The 16,000-nt window shown below is 40.4% G+C and overlaps 1 protein-coding gene and 1 pseudogene across 1 annotated transcript in view; both read right to left on the bottom strand.

Moving 5' to 3' along the window:
- The window catches only part of Klp61F (Kinesin-like protein at 61F), a 165,694-nt gene that overhangs the window by 59,813 nt on the left and 89,881 nt on the right, over positions 1-16,000 (bottom strand). Inside the window, exon 13 of the mRNA XM_071678934.1 lies at positions 806-991. Within this exon, the coding sequence (XP_071535035.1) occupies positions 806-991 (186 nt within the window). The remainder of the gene's footprint in view (positions 1-805; positions 992-16,000) is intronic.
- LOC139758209 (uncharacterized) lies at positions 8,137-13,809 on the bottom strand (annotated as a pseudogene).

The raw sequence follows: 16,000 nt of genomic DNA, 5'->3' as shown, positions 1-16,000 counted from the left end.
CCATCACTCTATCAGTCGACATTTTCGCATATACTTTTCCTGGTATACTTAACAGACTTATTCAACTGTAAGTGCTAAGTACATCCTGAACACCTTTTCCTTTGAATACAGGAACAATAATAGCTTCCACCCAATCTTCCACATATTGCCTACCTTTCCTAAAGTCCCTTTGCTCATCACAAATTCTGTATTTAGTCATTGCCATCACTCTATCATTCGACATTTTCGCATATACTTTTCCTGGTATACTTAACAGACTTATTCAACTGTAAGTGCTATGTACATCCTGAACACCTTTTCCTTTGAATACAGGAACAATAATAGCTTCCACCCAATCTTCAGCACAACCTTCATTTTTTATGCTAAATCAACTATCATATGCATTCACTCTTACTTCAACATTTCAGTCATAATCCCATCCACTCCAGGTGCCTTTCCTACCTTCAACCTCATTATTGCCTTTTTTACCTCTCTTCTTGCTATAAGCCCCTGCACTTGCATTCTTTCCTTCCATCCCCATACACATGCATGTTAAAACTACTGCCTCACCTTTTCTCATTCATCAGTTCTTTGAAATACTCTTTCTGGCTTCCTTTCACTTCCCTTCCTTACTTCTCACATTCACATTTCCACTCTTCCATCCAATTACCTCCTTTTTCACCTCCTCCTAGTACATTTCTTATTTTACCTAGACTTTTCACTCAACTTTCTTCCTAAATCTTCAACTCTTTCTTAGTGTTTTCTTCCTATATCAATCCTAAAAAAAAAAAAAAAAAAAGGGGCATGAAAAAACACTCCATCTTACTTTGCTGTCCAGGGAAGAAGGAAGTTTTGTTATGGTAGAAGCATTGGATGATATCAGAGATGCTAGTTTATCCAGGATGGGTAAGGCTTCACTCTTCTGGAAGGTCTGAACAAACATTTGTTGTTGTGTGCAATCCTGGCAAACACGATCATTCATTGCTTTTGAAGAAGCTACCTGAGACTCGACCTGAAATTTTTTTGATGTTAGTGAAAACATAAAACAAATCATTCTCATAACACAGCAAAAGCTTTTTGCATTTTCTGTATGAAATTAATTTGACATCTGTCAATTCCAGATGCCAGGTTAGTGAAGACCATCTCTGAAGGTAGAGGGACAAGTGGTAAATCATGCGAGAAATAAACGCAGGCCAAAGTGATCCTCAGGAGGCTGGAATTAAATCAAATGAGAATGTAAGATGATAAATGGTAATGTACACAGGAAGACCTTTATGTGTAAGGGGAAAATATGATTGTATATGTTTATCTTACTCAACATATCAATATAAAGTAAAAAGTAAAGTCAAGGCATGCCAAAGCATATAAGCATGCATTTGCTAATCTTAACTTACTACAGGTATGTACAATGAGTGAACCTGGAGGCTACATACACTTCAATCCATTCATGTAAAAAATCTTGAGAACAAGATGTCAAGATTACAATAATTAACTATCCTAAAAATGACTTTAAAATCTAATTACTTTTCCCACAACTGCAACAATGTTGCAGTTGTCCTCAAACATTTCATGCCCAACACACCCACCCTCCTCCATACAACCCTATCTGTAGCCCATGCCTTGCAACCATATAATACTGTTGGAACTATTATTCCTTCAAACATACCCATTTTCGCTCTTCAAGATTGCGTTCTCCCTTTTTACACATTCTTCATCATTCCCAGAGCTTTCGCCCCCTCTCCTGTCCTATGACTCACTTCCAATTATATAGTTCCATTCAGTACTAAGTCCACTCCCACATATCTAAAACACTTCACTTCCTCCAATTTTTCTTCATTCAAACTTGCATCCCAACTAACTTGTCCCTCAACCCTAGTGAAGCTAATAACCTTGCTCATTTTTTTTTTTTCTTGATCCACTTCCGCTTCCATGGTTCCATCTGCTGCCAGATCCACTCCCAGATATCTAAAACACTTTACTTCCTCCATTCAAACTTACCTCCCAATTGACTTGACCCTCAACCCTACTGTACCTAATAACCTTGCTCTTATTCATATTTACTCTTAACTTTCTTCTTTCACACACTTTACCAAACTCAGTCACCAGCTTCTGAAGTTCCTCACATGAATCAGCCACCAGTGCTGTATCATCAGCAAACAACAACTGACTCACTTCCCAAGCTCTCTCATCCACAACAGACTTCATTCTTGCCCCTCTTTCCAAAACTCTTGCATTCACCTCCCTAACAACCCCATCCATAAACAAATTAAACAACCATGGAGACATCACACACCCCTGCCGCAAACCTACATTCACTGAGAAACAATCACTTTCCTCTCTTCCTACATGTACACATACCTTACATCCTCGATAAAAACTTTTCACTGCTTTTAACAACTTGCCACCCACACCATATATTCTTAATACCTTCCACAAAGCATCTCTATCAACTCTATCATATGCCTTCTCCAGATCCATAAATGCTACATACAAATCCATTTGCTTTTCTAAGTATTTCTCACATACATTCTTCAAAGCAAACACCTGATCCACACATCCTCTACCACTTCTGAAACCACACTGCTCTTCCCCAATCTGATGCTCTGTACATGCCTTCACCCTCTCAATCAATACCCTCCCATATAATTTACCAGGAATACTCAACAAACTTATACCTCTGTAATTTGAGCACTCACTCTTATCCCCTATGCCTTTGTACAATGGCACTATGCACGCATTCCGCCAATCCTCAGGCACCTCACCATGAGTCATACATACATTAAATAACCTTACCAACCAGTCAACAATACAGTCACCCCCTTTTTTAATAAATTCCACTGCAATACCATCCAAACCTGCTGCCTTGCCGGCTTTCATCTTCCGCAAAGCTTTTACTACCTCTTCTCTGTTTACCAAATCATTTTCCCCAACCCTCTCACTTTGCACACCACCTCAACCAAGACACCCTATATCTGCCACTTTATTATCAAACACATTCAACAAACCTTCAAAATACTCACTCCATCTCCTCACATCTCCACTACTTGTTATCACCTCCCCATTAGTGCCCTTCACTGAAGTTCCCATTTGCTCCCTTGTCTTACGCACTTTATTTACCTCCTTCCAGAACATCTTTTTATTTTCCCTAAAATCTAATGATACTTTCTCACCCCAACTCTCATTTGCCCTCTTTTTCACCTCTTGCACCTTTCTCTTGACCTCCTGTCTCTTTCTTTTATACATCTCCCACTCAATTTCATTTTTTCCCTGCAAAAATCATCCAAATGCCTCTCTCTTCTCTTTTGCTAATAATCTACCATATATATAAAAGTATAAAAAAAGTATAAAAGTATAAAAGTATAAAAGTATAAAAAAAAAAAAAAAAAAAAAAAAAAAAATATATATATATATATATATATATATATATATATATATATATATATATATATATATATATATATATTTTTTTTTTTGCTTTGTCGCTGTCTCCCGCGTTTGCGAGGTAGCGCAAGGAAACAGACGAAAGAAATGGCCCAACCCACCCCCATACACATGTATATACATACGTCCACACACGCAAATATACATACCTACACAGCTTTCCATGGTTTACCCCAGACGCTTCACATGCCTTGATTCAATCCACTGACAGCACGTCAACCCCGGTATACCACATCGATCCAATTCACTCTATTCCTTGCCCTCCTTTCACCCTCCTGCATGTTCAGGCCCCGATCACACAAAATCTTTTTCACTCCATCTTTCCACCTCCAATTTGGTCTCCCTCTTCTCCTCGTTCCCTCCACCTCTGACACATATATCCTCTTGGTCAATCTTTCCTCACTCATTCTCTCCATGTGCCCAAACCATTTCAAAACACCCTCTTCTGCTCTCTCAACCACGCTCTTTTTATTTCCACACATCTCTCTTACCCTTACGTTACTTACTCGATCAAACCACCTCACACCACACATTGTCCTCAAACATCTCATTTCCAGCACATCCATCCTCCTGCGCACAACTCTATCCATAGTCCACGCCTCGCAACCATACAACATTGTTGGAACCACTATTCCTTCAAACATACCCATTTTTGCTTTCCAAGATAATGTTCTCGACTTCCACACATTCTTCAAGGCTCCCAGAATTTTTGCCCCCTCCCCCACCCTATGACCCACTTCCGCTTCCATGGTTCCATCCGCTGCCAGATCCACTCCCAGATATCTAAAACACTTCATTTCCTCCAGTTTTTCTCCATTCAAACTCACCTCCCAATTGACTTGACCCTCAACCCTACTGTACCTAATAACCTTGCTCTTATTCACATTTACTCTTAACTTTCTTCTTTCACACACTTTACCAAACTCAGTCACCAGCTTCTGCAGTTTCTCACATGAATCAGCCACCAGCGCTGTATCATCAGCGAACAACAACTGACTCACTTCCCAAGCTCTCTCATCCCCAACAGACTTCATACTTGCCCCTCTTTCCAAAACTCTTGCATTCACCTCCCTAACAACCCTATCCATAAACAAATTAAACAGCCATGGAGACATCACACACCCCTGCCACAAACCTCAGGTATAAGTTTGTTGAGTATTCCTGGTAAATTATATGGGAGGGTATTGATTGAGAGGGTGAAGGCATGTACAGAGCATCAGATTGGGGAAGAGCAGCGTGGTTTCAGAAGTGGTAGAGGATGTGTGGATCAGGTGTTTGCTTTGAAGAATGTATGTGAGAAATACTTAGAAAAGCAAATGGATTTGTATGTAGCATTTATGGATCTGGAGAGGGCATATGATAGAGTTGATAGAGATGCTCTGTGGAAGGTATTAAGAATATATGGTGTGGGTGGCAAGTTGTTAAAAGCAGTGAAAAGTTTTTATCGAGGATGTAAGGCATGTGTACGTGTAGGAAGAGAGGAAAGTGATTGGTTCTCAGTGAATGTAGGTTTGCGGCAGGGGTGTGTGATGTCTCCATGGTTGTTTAATTTGTTTATGGATGGGGTTGTTAGGGAGGTGAATGCAAGAGTTTTGGAAAGAGGGGCAAGTATGAAGTCTGTTGGGGATGAGAGAGCTTGGGAAGTGAGTCAGTTGTTGTTCGCTGATGATACAGCGTTGGTGGCTGATTCATGTGAGAAACTGCAGAAGCTGGTGACTGAGTTTGGTAAAGTGTGTGAAAGAAGAAAGTTAAGAGTAAATGTGAATAAGAGCAAGGTAATTAGGTACAGTAGGGTTGAGGGTCAAGTCAATTGGAAGGTAAGTTTGAATGGAGAAAAACTGGAGGAAGTAAAGTGTTTTAGATATCTGGGAGTGGATCTGGCAGCGGATGGAACCATGGAAGCGGAAGTAGATCATAGGGTGGGGGAGGGGGCGAAAATCCTGGGAGCCTTGAAGAATGTGTGGAAGTCGAGAACATTATCTCGGAAAGCAAAAATGGGTATGTTTGAAGGAATAGTGGTTCCAACAATGTTGTATGGTTGCGAGGTGTGGGCTATGGATAGAGTTGTGCGCAAGAGGATGGATGTGCTGGAAATGAGATGTTTGAGGACAATGTGTGGTGTGAGGTGGTTTGATCGAGTAAGTAACGTAAGGGTAAGAGAGATGTGTGGAAATAAAAAGAGCGTGGTTGAGAGAGCAGAAGAGGGTGTTTTGAAATGGTTTGGGCGCATGGAGAGAATGAGTGAGGAAAGATTGACCAAGAGGATATATGTGTCGGAGGTGGAAGGAACGAGGAGAAGTGGGAGACCAAACTGGAGGTGGAAAGATGGAGTGAAAAAGATTTTGTGTGATCGGGGCCTGAACATGCAGGAGGATGAAAGGAGGGCAAGGAATAGAGTGAATTGGAGCGATGTGGTATACCGGGGTTGACGTGCTGTCAGTGGACTGAATCAGGGCATGTGAAGCGTCTGGGGTAAACCATGGAAAGCTGTGTAGGTATGTATATTTGCGTGTGTGGACGTATGTATATACATGTGTATGGGGGTGGGTTGGGCCATTTCTTTCGTCTGTTTCCTTGCGCTACCTCGCAAACGCGGGAGACAGCGGGGGGGGGAAAAAAAAAAAAAAATCTCTTACCCTTTCATTACTTATCTGATCGAACTTCCCCACACCACAAACTGTCTTCAAACATTTTACTTCCAACACAACCACCCTCCTCTGCATAACCCTATCTATAGCCCATGCCTTGCAACCATATAATACTGTTGGGACTACTGTTCCTTCAAACATAACCATGTTTGCTCTCCCAGATAATGTTCTCTTTCCACACATCTTCAGCACTATCAGAACCTTTACCCCCTCCCCAAATCTATGACTTACTTCCGCTTTCATGATGCCACTCAGTGCAATGTCCACTCCCTCCAATTTTTTCCTTTCAAACTTACATCCCAACTAAATTGTCCCTCAATCCTTTTGAACCTAACAACCTTGCTTTTATTGACAAAAACTCTCAACTTTCTCCTTTCAAACACTCTTCCAAACTTAATCACCAACTTATGCTGTTTCTCACTCAAATCTGCCACCAGTGATGTATAATCAGCAAACAACAATTGACTCACTTCCCAGGACCTCTCATCCCCCACATGCTACATCCTAGCAATTTCTCCAAAACTCTTGCATTTATCTTCCTAACTACCCTATCCATAACAAATTAAACAATCATGTGATATCACACACCCATCATGCAGACCAGCCTTCACTTGGAGCAATTCACTCTCCTCTCTTCCTACTCATATAGAGGCCTTACACTCTTAATAAAAACTTCTCACTGCTTCCAGCAGCTTACCACCCACACTACATTTTTAAGACCATCCACACAGCATCTCTGTCAACCGTATCAAATGCCTTCTCCAGATACATAAATGCCACATACACATCCTCTGTATCTCCAAATATTTTTCTCATGCATTCTTTAAAGTAAACACCTAATCCACACATCCTATACCACTTCTGAAACCAAAATACTTCTCCCAATCTGATGCTCTGTACATGACTTCATTCTCATCCATACTTTCCCATATAACTTACCAGTTATACTCAAGAAACTTATACCTCTGTAGTATGAACACACCATTATCCCCCTTGCCTTTATGCAATGGTACTATACATGCATTCTGCCAATCCTTAGGCACCTCACCATGGTCTATACATACAATGAATATCCTAACCAACCAACCAACAACACAGTTACCCCATTTCTTAATAAATTCAACTGCAATACAATCCACTTCAGCTATCTTGATGCAATTCACCTTCCTCATGGCTTTCACCATCTTTTCTCTCTTCACCAAACCACTCTCTATGACTGTCGCACTCCACATACTGCCCTGACCAAAACACCTTACATCTGCCACTCTATCATAGAACATTTAACAACCCTTCAAAATACTCACTCCATCCCCTCCACACTTCATCATAACCTATCATATCTTTTCCTTTAGCCCTCTTCACATGCTATTCACACTTATTCTCCTTTCTTTCACACATTACTTTCCTCCTTCCAAAACATATCATTATCCCTAGTTAACTGATGATTACTCACACATACTCTCATTTGCCCTCTTTTCAACCCCTCTTGACTTCCTAACAATTTCTCTTATGCCTGCTACACATGCTCAATTTTTCGCTCTGGTTTAATTTCACAGGCAAAAACTGCACAGTTAAAATGGAATTTCACCAGTGTATCCACACAGTGCAGTTTTTGGTCTGTATTATCCAGTAGACGACATGGTTGGATGAGATGAAGACCTGCTTCTGGCTATTGTTGCGCTTGGGTGCACCATTAAGAATATGAGAAAAAAGAGGAAAGGCAAGAAGATCTAGTGTAATAATTGGCTGTAGAAGAGGAAGCAATTCTCTTACATGAATCTATTGGAAGAACTGAAGCTAGAAAGTGATGACTGGTACAATTACCTTCGTATGACAGAGGAAACCTATTTGTATCTTTTATCCTTGAATGCTCCTTTGATTGAATGAAAGGACACATGCATGCAGAAAGCCATTACTCCTGACAAATGTCTGAGTGCTACTCTCAGGTTTCTGGCAATGGGATGATCTTCCGTTGATCTGCAGTGCACAACAGTGATGTCACCGCAGGCACTGAGTGAAGTTATATCAGAGACTCACAAAGTTATTCTTGGAGTATTAAAACACATACTTCAGTGTAAGTATTTATTTGAAACATCACCTTTTCAAATCTATATAGTAATAAACATAAAATCTCTCTTCCTGTAAATGAATATGTCACAGGTGTAATATAGTGAAAGAACGTAATCTAACAACCTTTCCTAATAATACTGTGTTTAGCCCTCTCGGCACAACTTGAAAATAATATGATTATACAGCATGACTCATCAAGGATAATCTACAGATTCTTACTCAGAAATGAAGTAGCAAAAATAATAAATTGCTGACATTGGTTGTAGAGTGGTGGGATTTTGAGCAATAGTTTGGCTGTTCTGAATAGTTAATTTGCATTCTCTATTGAGATTACCCAATTGAGCTTCAAACAGTACCTCAGTAATAAATCTTTCTGCATATATTCATTGATCCTGGAAAAGCATTCCAAGTTTTGAAGCTACATTCTTTCTTGTGATGTCAAAATCATCTTCAGTCTTGTTAGATTGTGGATGTTCAGCCACCAAGCTCATTATGAGAGAGATAGGATTCTCCTTTTGCCTTTTCCATGGCCTTGTTTATCCTGATGTGTTGGATGACTGCACGGACTGTACCAAAGGCAGTCTTGATTGCTCCTCTTCTGGCTGTTCTTGTAATTCCTGATCTTGAAGGAGATCCAGTTCTATAGACTCCTAGAAATATAAATATAATGCATGGCGTTAACATATATCTTTTTTTTTTAACAAACACACTGCATACATAACTTTGCATGTTTCTATCTATATGCCTAAAAATCAACTATTCATGATTTACATATCTATTTCAGTTTCCAGCACCTGAACAAGAATGGAGAGATATTTCCAAGCAGCCTGAAGAGAAATTGAACTTCCCCACTGTTTAGGGGCTCTACTTGGCAAGCATATGCAGATCTTTCCTCCAGCAGGGAGCAGATCCTTCTATTACATTTACAAGGGTTATCATAGCATGGCTCTTGAGGTATTGGCAAATGCAAATCATGAATTTATTTTGTGTGATTCTAACACAAACGGACATGTCTCTGATGGTGGAATACTAGATCATACCAAGAAGAATAATAGATCATACCAAATTCTATGACAAACGTGTCAACTGTTGTTTAAAACCTTCACCTGCTGATAACATTAGCAATACTAATGTTGAGTTTCTACATGTGTTCATTAGTGACTAAGCTTTTGCTTTACATACAGATCATATCAAACTAAATAGCCAAAGGAGACTTCACTGATGAGCAAAGACTTTTCAATTACAGGCTATCTGGGGCTCATAGAATGACTGACAGCATATTTGTTATTTTGACAACAATAATTGTACTATTTCATAAAAAAATAAAACCAAACCCATCAATGTTACCGATACTGCTATGGCATGCTGCATCTTGCATAATTTCTTGAGAAAACGTCTCCTTATCATTATACTCCACTAGAGGTTAGATCAAGAAGACTATGATAACATCAAAAATAGTACTTAAAAATGTTTTATGTTCTTATCATCATTATATTTGATCACTGTTTCCCATGTCAGCGGGGTAGTGCCAGGAAACAGACAAAGAATGGCCCATTCTCTCATATACACACACACACATATATAGTGCCATTGTACAAAGGCAAAGGGGATAAGAGTGAGTGCTCAAATTACAGAGGTATAAGTTTGTTGAGTATTCCTGGGAAATTATATGGGAGGGTATTGATTGAGAGGATGAAAGCATGTACAGAGCATCAGATTGGGGAAGAGCAGTGTGGTTTCAGAAGTGGTAAAGGATGTGTGGATCAGGTGTTTGCTTTGAAGAATATATGTGAGAAATACTTAGAAAAGCAAATGGATTTGTATGTAGCATTTATGGATCTGGAGAAGGCATATGATAGAGTTGATAAAGACACTCTGTGGAAGGTATTAAGAATATATGGTGTGGAAGGCAAGTTTTTAGAAGCAGTGAAAAGTTTTTATCGAGGATGTAAGGCATGTGTACAAGTACGAAGAGAAGAAAGTGATTAGTTCTCAGTGAATGCTGGTTTGCGTCAGGGGTGTGTGATGTCTCCATGGTTGTTTAATTTGTTTATGGATGGGGTTGTTAGGGAGGTGAATGCAAGAGTTTTGGAAAGAGGGGCAAGTATGCAGTCTGTTATGGATGAGAGAGCTTGGGAAGTGAGTCAGTTGTTGTTCGCTGATGATACAGCGCTGGTGGCTGATTCGTGCGAGAAACTGCAGAAGCTGGTGACTGAGTTTGGTAAAGTGTGTGAAAGAAGAAAGCTGAGAGTAAATGTGAAAAAGAGCAAGGTTATTAGGTACAGTAGGGTTGAGGGACAAGTCAATTGGGAGGTAAGTTTGAACAGAGAAAAACTGGAGGAAGTGAAGTATTTTAGATATCTGGGAGTGGATTTGGCAGCGGATGGAACCATAGAAGCGGAAGTGAATCATAGGGTGGGGGAGGGGAGCGAAAGTTCTGGGAGCCTTGAAGAATGTGTGGAAGTCGAGAACATTATCTCGGAAAGCAAAAATGGGTATGTTTGAAGGAATAGTGGTTCCAACAATGTTATATGGTTGCGAGGTGTGGGCTATAGATAGAGTTGTGCGCAGGAGGGTGGATGTGCTGGAAATGAGATGTTTGAGGACAATATGTGGTGTGAGGTGGTTTGATCGAGTAAGTGATATTAGGGTAAGAGAGATGTGTGGTAATAAAAAAGTGTGGTTGAGGGAGCAGAAGAGGGTGTTTTGAAATGGTTTGATCACATGGAGAGAATGAGTGAGGAAAGAATGACAAAGAGGATATAAGTGTCAGAGGTGGAGGGAACAAGGAGAAGTGGGAGACAAAATTGGAGGTGAAAAGATGGAGTGAAAAAGATTTTGAGTGATCAGGGCCTGAACATGCAGAAGGGTGAAAGACGTGCAAGGAATAGAGTGAATTGGAACAATGTGGTACACCGGGGTCGACGTGCTGTCAATGGATTGAACCAGGGCATGTGAAGCATCTGGAGTAAACCATGGAAAGTTTTGTGAGGCCTGGATGAGGAAAGGGAGTTGTGGTTTTGGTGCATTATACGTGACAGCTAGAGACTGAGTGTGAACGAATGTGGCCTTTGTTGTCTTTTCCTAGTGCTACCTCGTGCACATGCAGGGGGAGGGGGTTGTTATTTCATATGTGGCGGGGTGGCGATGGGAATGAACAAAGGCAGACAGTATGAATTATGTACATGTGTATATATGTATATGTCTGTGTGTGTATATATATCTATATGTTGAGATGTATAGGTATGTATATTTGCGTGTGTGGACGTGTATGTATATATATGTGTATGTGGGTGGGTTGGGCCATTCTTTCGTCTGTTTCCTTGCACTGCCTCGCTAACGTGGCAGACAGCTACAAAGTATAATAATGAAAATATATATTTTATTATTTATTTATTTTGCTTTGTTGCTGTCTCCCACGTTTGCGAGGTAGCGCAAGGAAACAGACGAAAGAAATGGCCCCAACCCACCCCCATACACATGTATATACATACACGTCCACACACGCAAATATACATACCTATACATCTCAATGTACGCATATATATACACACACAGACATGTACATATATACACATGTACATAATTCATATTGTCTGCCTTTATTTATTCCCATCGCCACCTCGCCACACATGGAATAACATCCCCCTCTCCCCTCATGTGTGCGAGGTAGCACTAGAAAAGACAACAAAGACCACATTCATCCACACTCAGTCTCTAGCTGTCATGTATATTGCACCAAAACCACAGCTCCCTTTCCATACCCAGGTCCCACAGAACTTTCCATGGTTTACCCCAGATGCTTCACATGCCCTGGTTCAATCCACTGACAGCACATCGACCCTGGTATACCATATCGTTCCAATTCACTCTATTCCTTGCCCGCCTTTCACCTTCCTGCATGTTCAGGCCCCGATCACTCAAATTTTTTTTCACTCCATCTTTCCATCTCCAATTTGGTCTCCCACTTCTCCTTGTTCCCTCCATCTCTGACACATATATCCTCTTTGTCAATCTTTCCTCACTCATTCTCTCTATGTGACCAAACCATTTCAAAACACCATCTTCTGCTCTCTCAACCACACTCTTTTTATTACCACACATCTCTCTTACCCTTTCATTACTTATTTGATCAAACCACCTCACACCACATATTGTCCTTAAACATCTGATTTCTAGCACATCCACCCTCCTGCGCACAACTCTATAGCCCATGCCTCACAACCATATATCATTGTTGGAACCACTATTCCTTCAAACATACCCATTTTTGCTTTCCAAGATAACGTACTCGACTTCCACACATTTTTCAACGCTCCCAGAACTTTCGACCCCCTCCCCTACCCTATGATTCACTTCTGCTTCCATGGTTCCATCCGCTGTCAAATCCACTCCCAGATATCTGAAACACTTCACTTCCTCCAGTTTTTCTCCATTCAAACTTACCTCCCAATTGACTTGTCCCACAACCCTACTGTACCTAATAACCTTGCTCTTATTCACATTTACTCTCAGCTTTCTTCTTTCACACACTTTACCAAACTCAGTCACCAGTTTCTGCAGTTTCCCACATGAATCAGCCACCAGCACTGTATCATCAGCGAACAACAAATGACTCACTTCCCAAGCTCTCTTATTCACAACAGACTCCATACTTGCCCCTCTTTCCAAAACTCTTACATTCACCTCCCTAACAACCCCATCCATAAACAAGTTAAACAACCATGGAGACATCATGCACCCCTGCCGCAAACCAACATTCACTGAGATCCAATCACTTTCCTCTCTTCCTACACATAAACATCGCAAGGTAGCACCAGGAAAATATACAAAAAAGGCCACATTCATTCACATTCAGTCTCTAGCTATCATGTGAAATGCACCAAAACCAAAGCTCCCTATCCACATCCAGGCCCCACAGGCCTTTCCATGGTTTATCATAAGCATTTCACATGCCCTGGTTCAGTCCATTGTCAGCATGTCAACCCCAGAATACCACATCGTTCTAATTCACTCTATTCCTTGCATGCCTCTCACCCTCTCGATCGCTCAAAAATCTTTTTCAATATTACCTGATGTGTTTATTTCTTAATCTCTGTTATGCAGTATAGGAAGTTATGTTTTTTATCAAAACATATTGCCTATCTTTTACTACTTAGGCTAAGAATGTATTGAGTGGGACAACATAAGCTATGAACAGTATTTAGTAGCTATCTGCAAATTTACAATATGTAATATTACTCCTAATCATCACTGAATAAAACACAAATTAACAACCAATGAAATGTCTAACTTACTTCAGACTCCTGATCTTCAAATCTGTCCAGGTTAGAAGTTGATGTCCGTGGGGTATCTCGGTCCATTAAAAAACTCAGGATGTTGAAATACCACAGCTTGGGAGTATATATGCTGTCAGTATCTAACACAGACTTCGTTGAATCTGACACTTTCTTCAGTTTTTTCCTTGCGCAGTTCTCAGATTGTTTATTTTCTTCACAACTTCATCTCGTTTTGCCTCTGCATCCACTTCTCTCATCTTTTCAATAAGTTTTTCATAAGCTGATTGCTCCAAGTACCATTTGCTTTTCATTTTCCAAAGGCATTCATGGCTTCAGTAAATTTCAATGAATTCCTTGACAAACACCCTTGAAAAAATCTACATGTCCGACATCTTGGCACCACAGCCACATGGTGCAGACTAAGCAAAGTTTTAGATTTGCCTCCTTGCTCTAGTTTAACTGCACAGTTCATAACTGTACAGTTAACTTTTCTATTGTTGACAGATATCACTCAGGCCAAGATATTGGCCTGTTCAGATAAAACTGCACAGATAATTCTTCATCCACATACTCCACTTAAACTGTGATTAAACTGAAGAAAAAACTGAGTATGTGTAGCAGGCCTTATACATCTCCCAATCATCAGCACTCTATCCCTGTAAGTACCACCCATACACCTCTCTTTTCTCTTTCACTAGCAACTTTATTTCTTCATCCCATTATTCATTACCCTTTTTAATCTGTCCACCTCCCATCTTTTGCATGTCACATGCATCTCTTGCATGTGCCACCACTGCATCCCTAAATACCTCCCATTCCTCACCCACTCTCCTTGCTTCATTTACTCTCATCTTTGCCATTCTACACTCAACCTCTCCTGGTATTTCTTCATACAAGTCTTCTTTTGAAGCTCATTTACTCTCACCTCTCTTTTCTCCCCGACAATTTTTTTCCTCATTTTTTTTTCGAAAGCCTCCACAAATATTCACCCTCACTTCTACAAAACTGAGATCAGACATCCCAACACCTACCCCTCTCAGCACTTTTACATCCAAAAGTCTCTATTTTACGGGCCTATCAATTAATATGCAATCTAATATTATGCCCACTGACCATCTCTCCTATTCATATGTATACCTGTGTATATCTCTCTTTCTAAACCAGGTATTTCCAATTGCCAGTCTTTTTTCAGCATACAACCCTACAAGTTCTTCACTATTTCCATTCATAAAACTGAATAACCTGTGCAACCTAATTATATCCTCAACTGTCACACCGCTTACCTTCGCATCAAAATCATCAATCACTTCCATCAAAACTGCTGACACACTCACTCGACTGCACCCAAAAAATTTGCCTCTCATTATCATTCTTCTCATGGCCAACTGCATAAGAACCAATAATTACCCATCTCTCTCCATCCCATATCAATCTAGAATTTACTTCTTTGCATTCTACCCCACACTACCACAACTGCTTCAGGAGTAGTGCTACACCTTCATTTCCTCTTTCTATCTTACAAACCCATGACTTTCAAGACATTTCCAAACCTTTCCTCCCCTTCACCCTTGAGCTTTGTTTCATTCATAGCAAGAATATCAAGGTTTCCTTCTTCAAACAAACAACCTATCTCTTCTTTCTTCTCATCTTGATTACATTCACACATATTTACATATCCCAATCTGAACCTTTGAGGATGAGCACTCCCTGCCTGGCTCCTTCTGTTTCCTCTGCACCTGCCCCCTTTAGTCACCTTCTATGACACACAGTGAATGAGCAGGTAGAATTCTTTATCACCTATCTCAGGGATGAATATCAATAAACAAATGGGGTAGCTATAAATAAATATCTTTATCCTTTCTTTCATACCTGTTTCCCATTTCTTGCATCAGCAAGATAGTGCCAGGAAAAGACAAGGAAATGGATTTCATTAGAAAATTCAGTTACTCATACCGTTTCAGCTAACATTAAAAGAAAACTGACAAAATTAAGGGTAATGATTGAGAGAGGGTGAAGGCATGTACAGAGCATCAGATTGGGGAAGAGCAGTGTGGTTTCAGAAGTGGTAGAGGATGTGTGGATCAGGTGTTTCCTTTGAAGAATATATCTATTTATTTATTTATTTTGCTTTGTCTCTGTCTCCGCATTAGCGAGGTAGCGCAAGGAAACAGACGAAAGAATGGCCCAACCCACACACATACACATGTATATACATACATGTCCACACACACAAATATACATACCTATACATCTCAACATATACATATATATACATACACAGACATACATATATACACATGTACATAATTCATACTGTCTGCCTTTATTTATTCCCATCCCCACCCTGCCACACATGAAATAACAACCCCCTCCCGCCTCATGTGTGCGAGGTGGCGCTAGGAAGACAACAAAGGCCCCATTCGTTCACACTCAGTCTCTAGCTGTCATGTAATAATGCACCGAAACCACAGCTCCCTTTTCACATCCAGGCCTCACAGAACTTTCCATGGTTTACCCCAGACGCTTCACATGCCCTGGTTCAATCCACTGTCGGCACGTCAATCCCGGTATACCACATCATTC

The sequence above is a fragment of the Panulirus ornatus genome, chromosome 29, assembly GCF_036320965.1.
Source record: "Panulirus ornatus isolate Po-2019 chromosome 29, ASM3632096v1, whole genome shotgun sequence".
NCBI classification, from domain to species: domain Eukaryota; kingdom Metazoa; phylum Arthropoda; class Malacostraca; order Decapoda; family Palinuridae; genus Panulirus; species Panulirus ornatus.
Note: the sequence above shows the minus strand (reverse complement) of the source record. Positions and strands in the feature narration are given on the sequence as shown.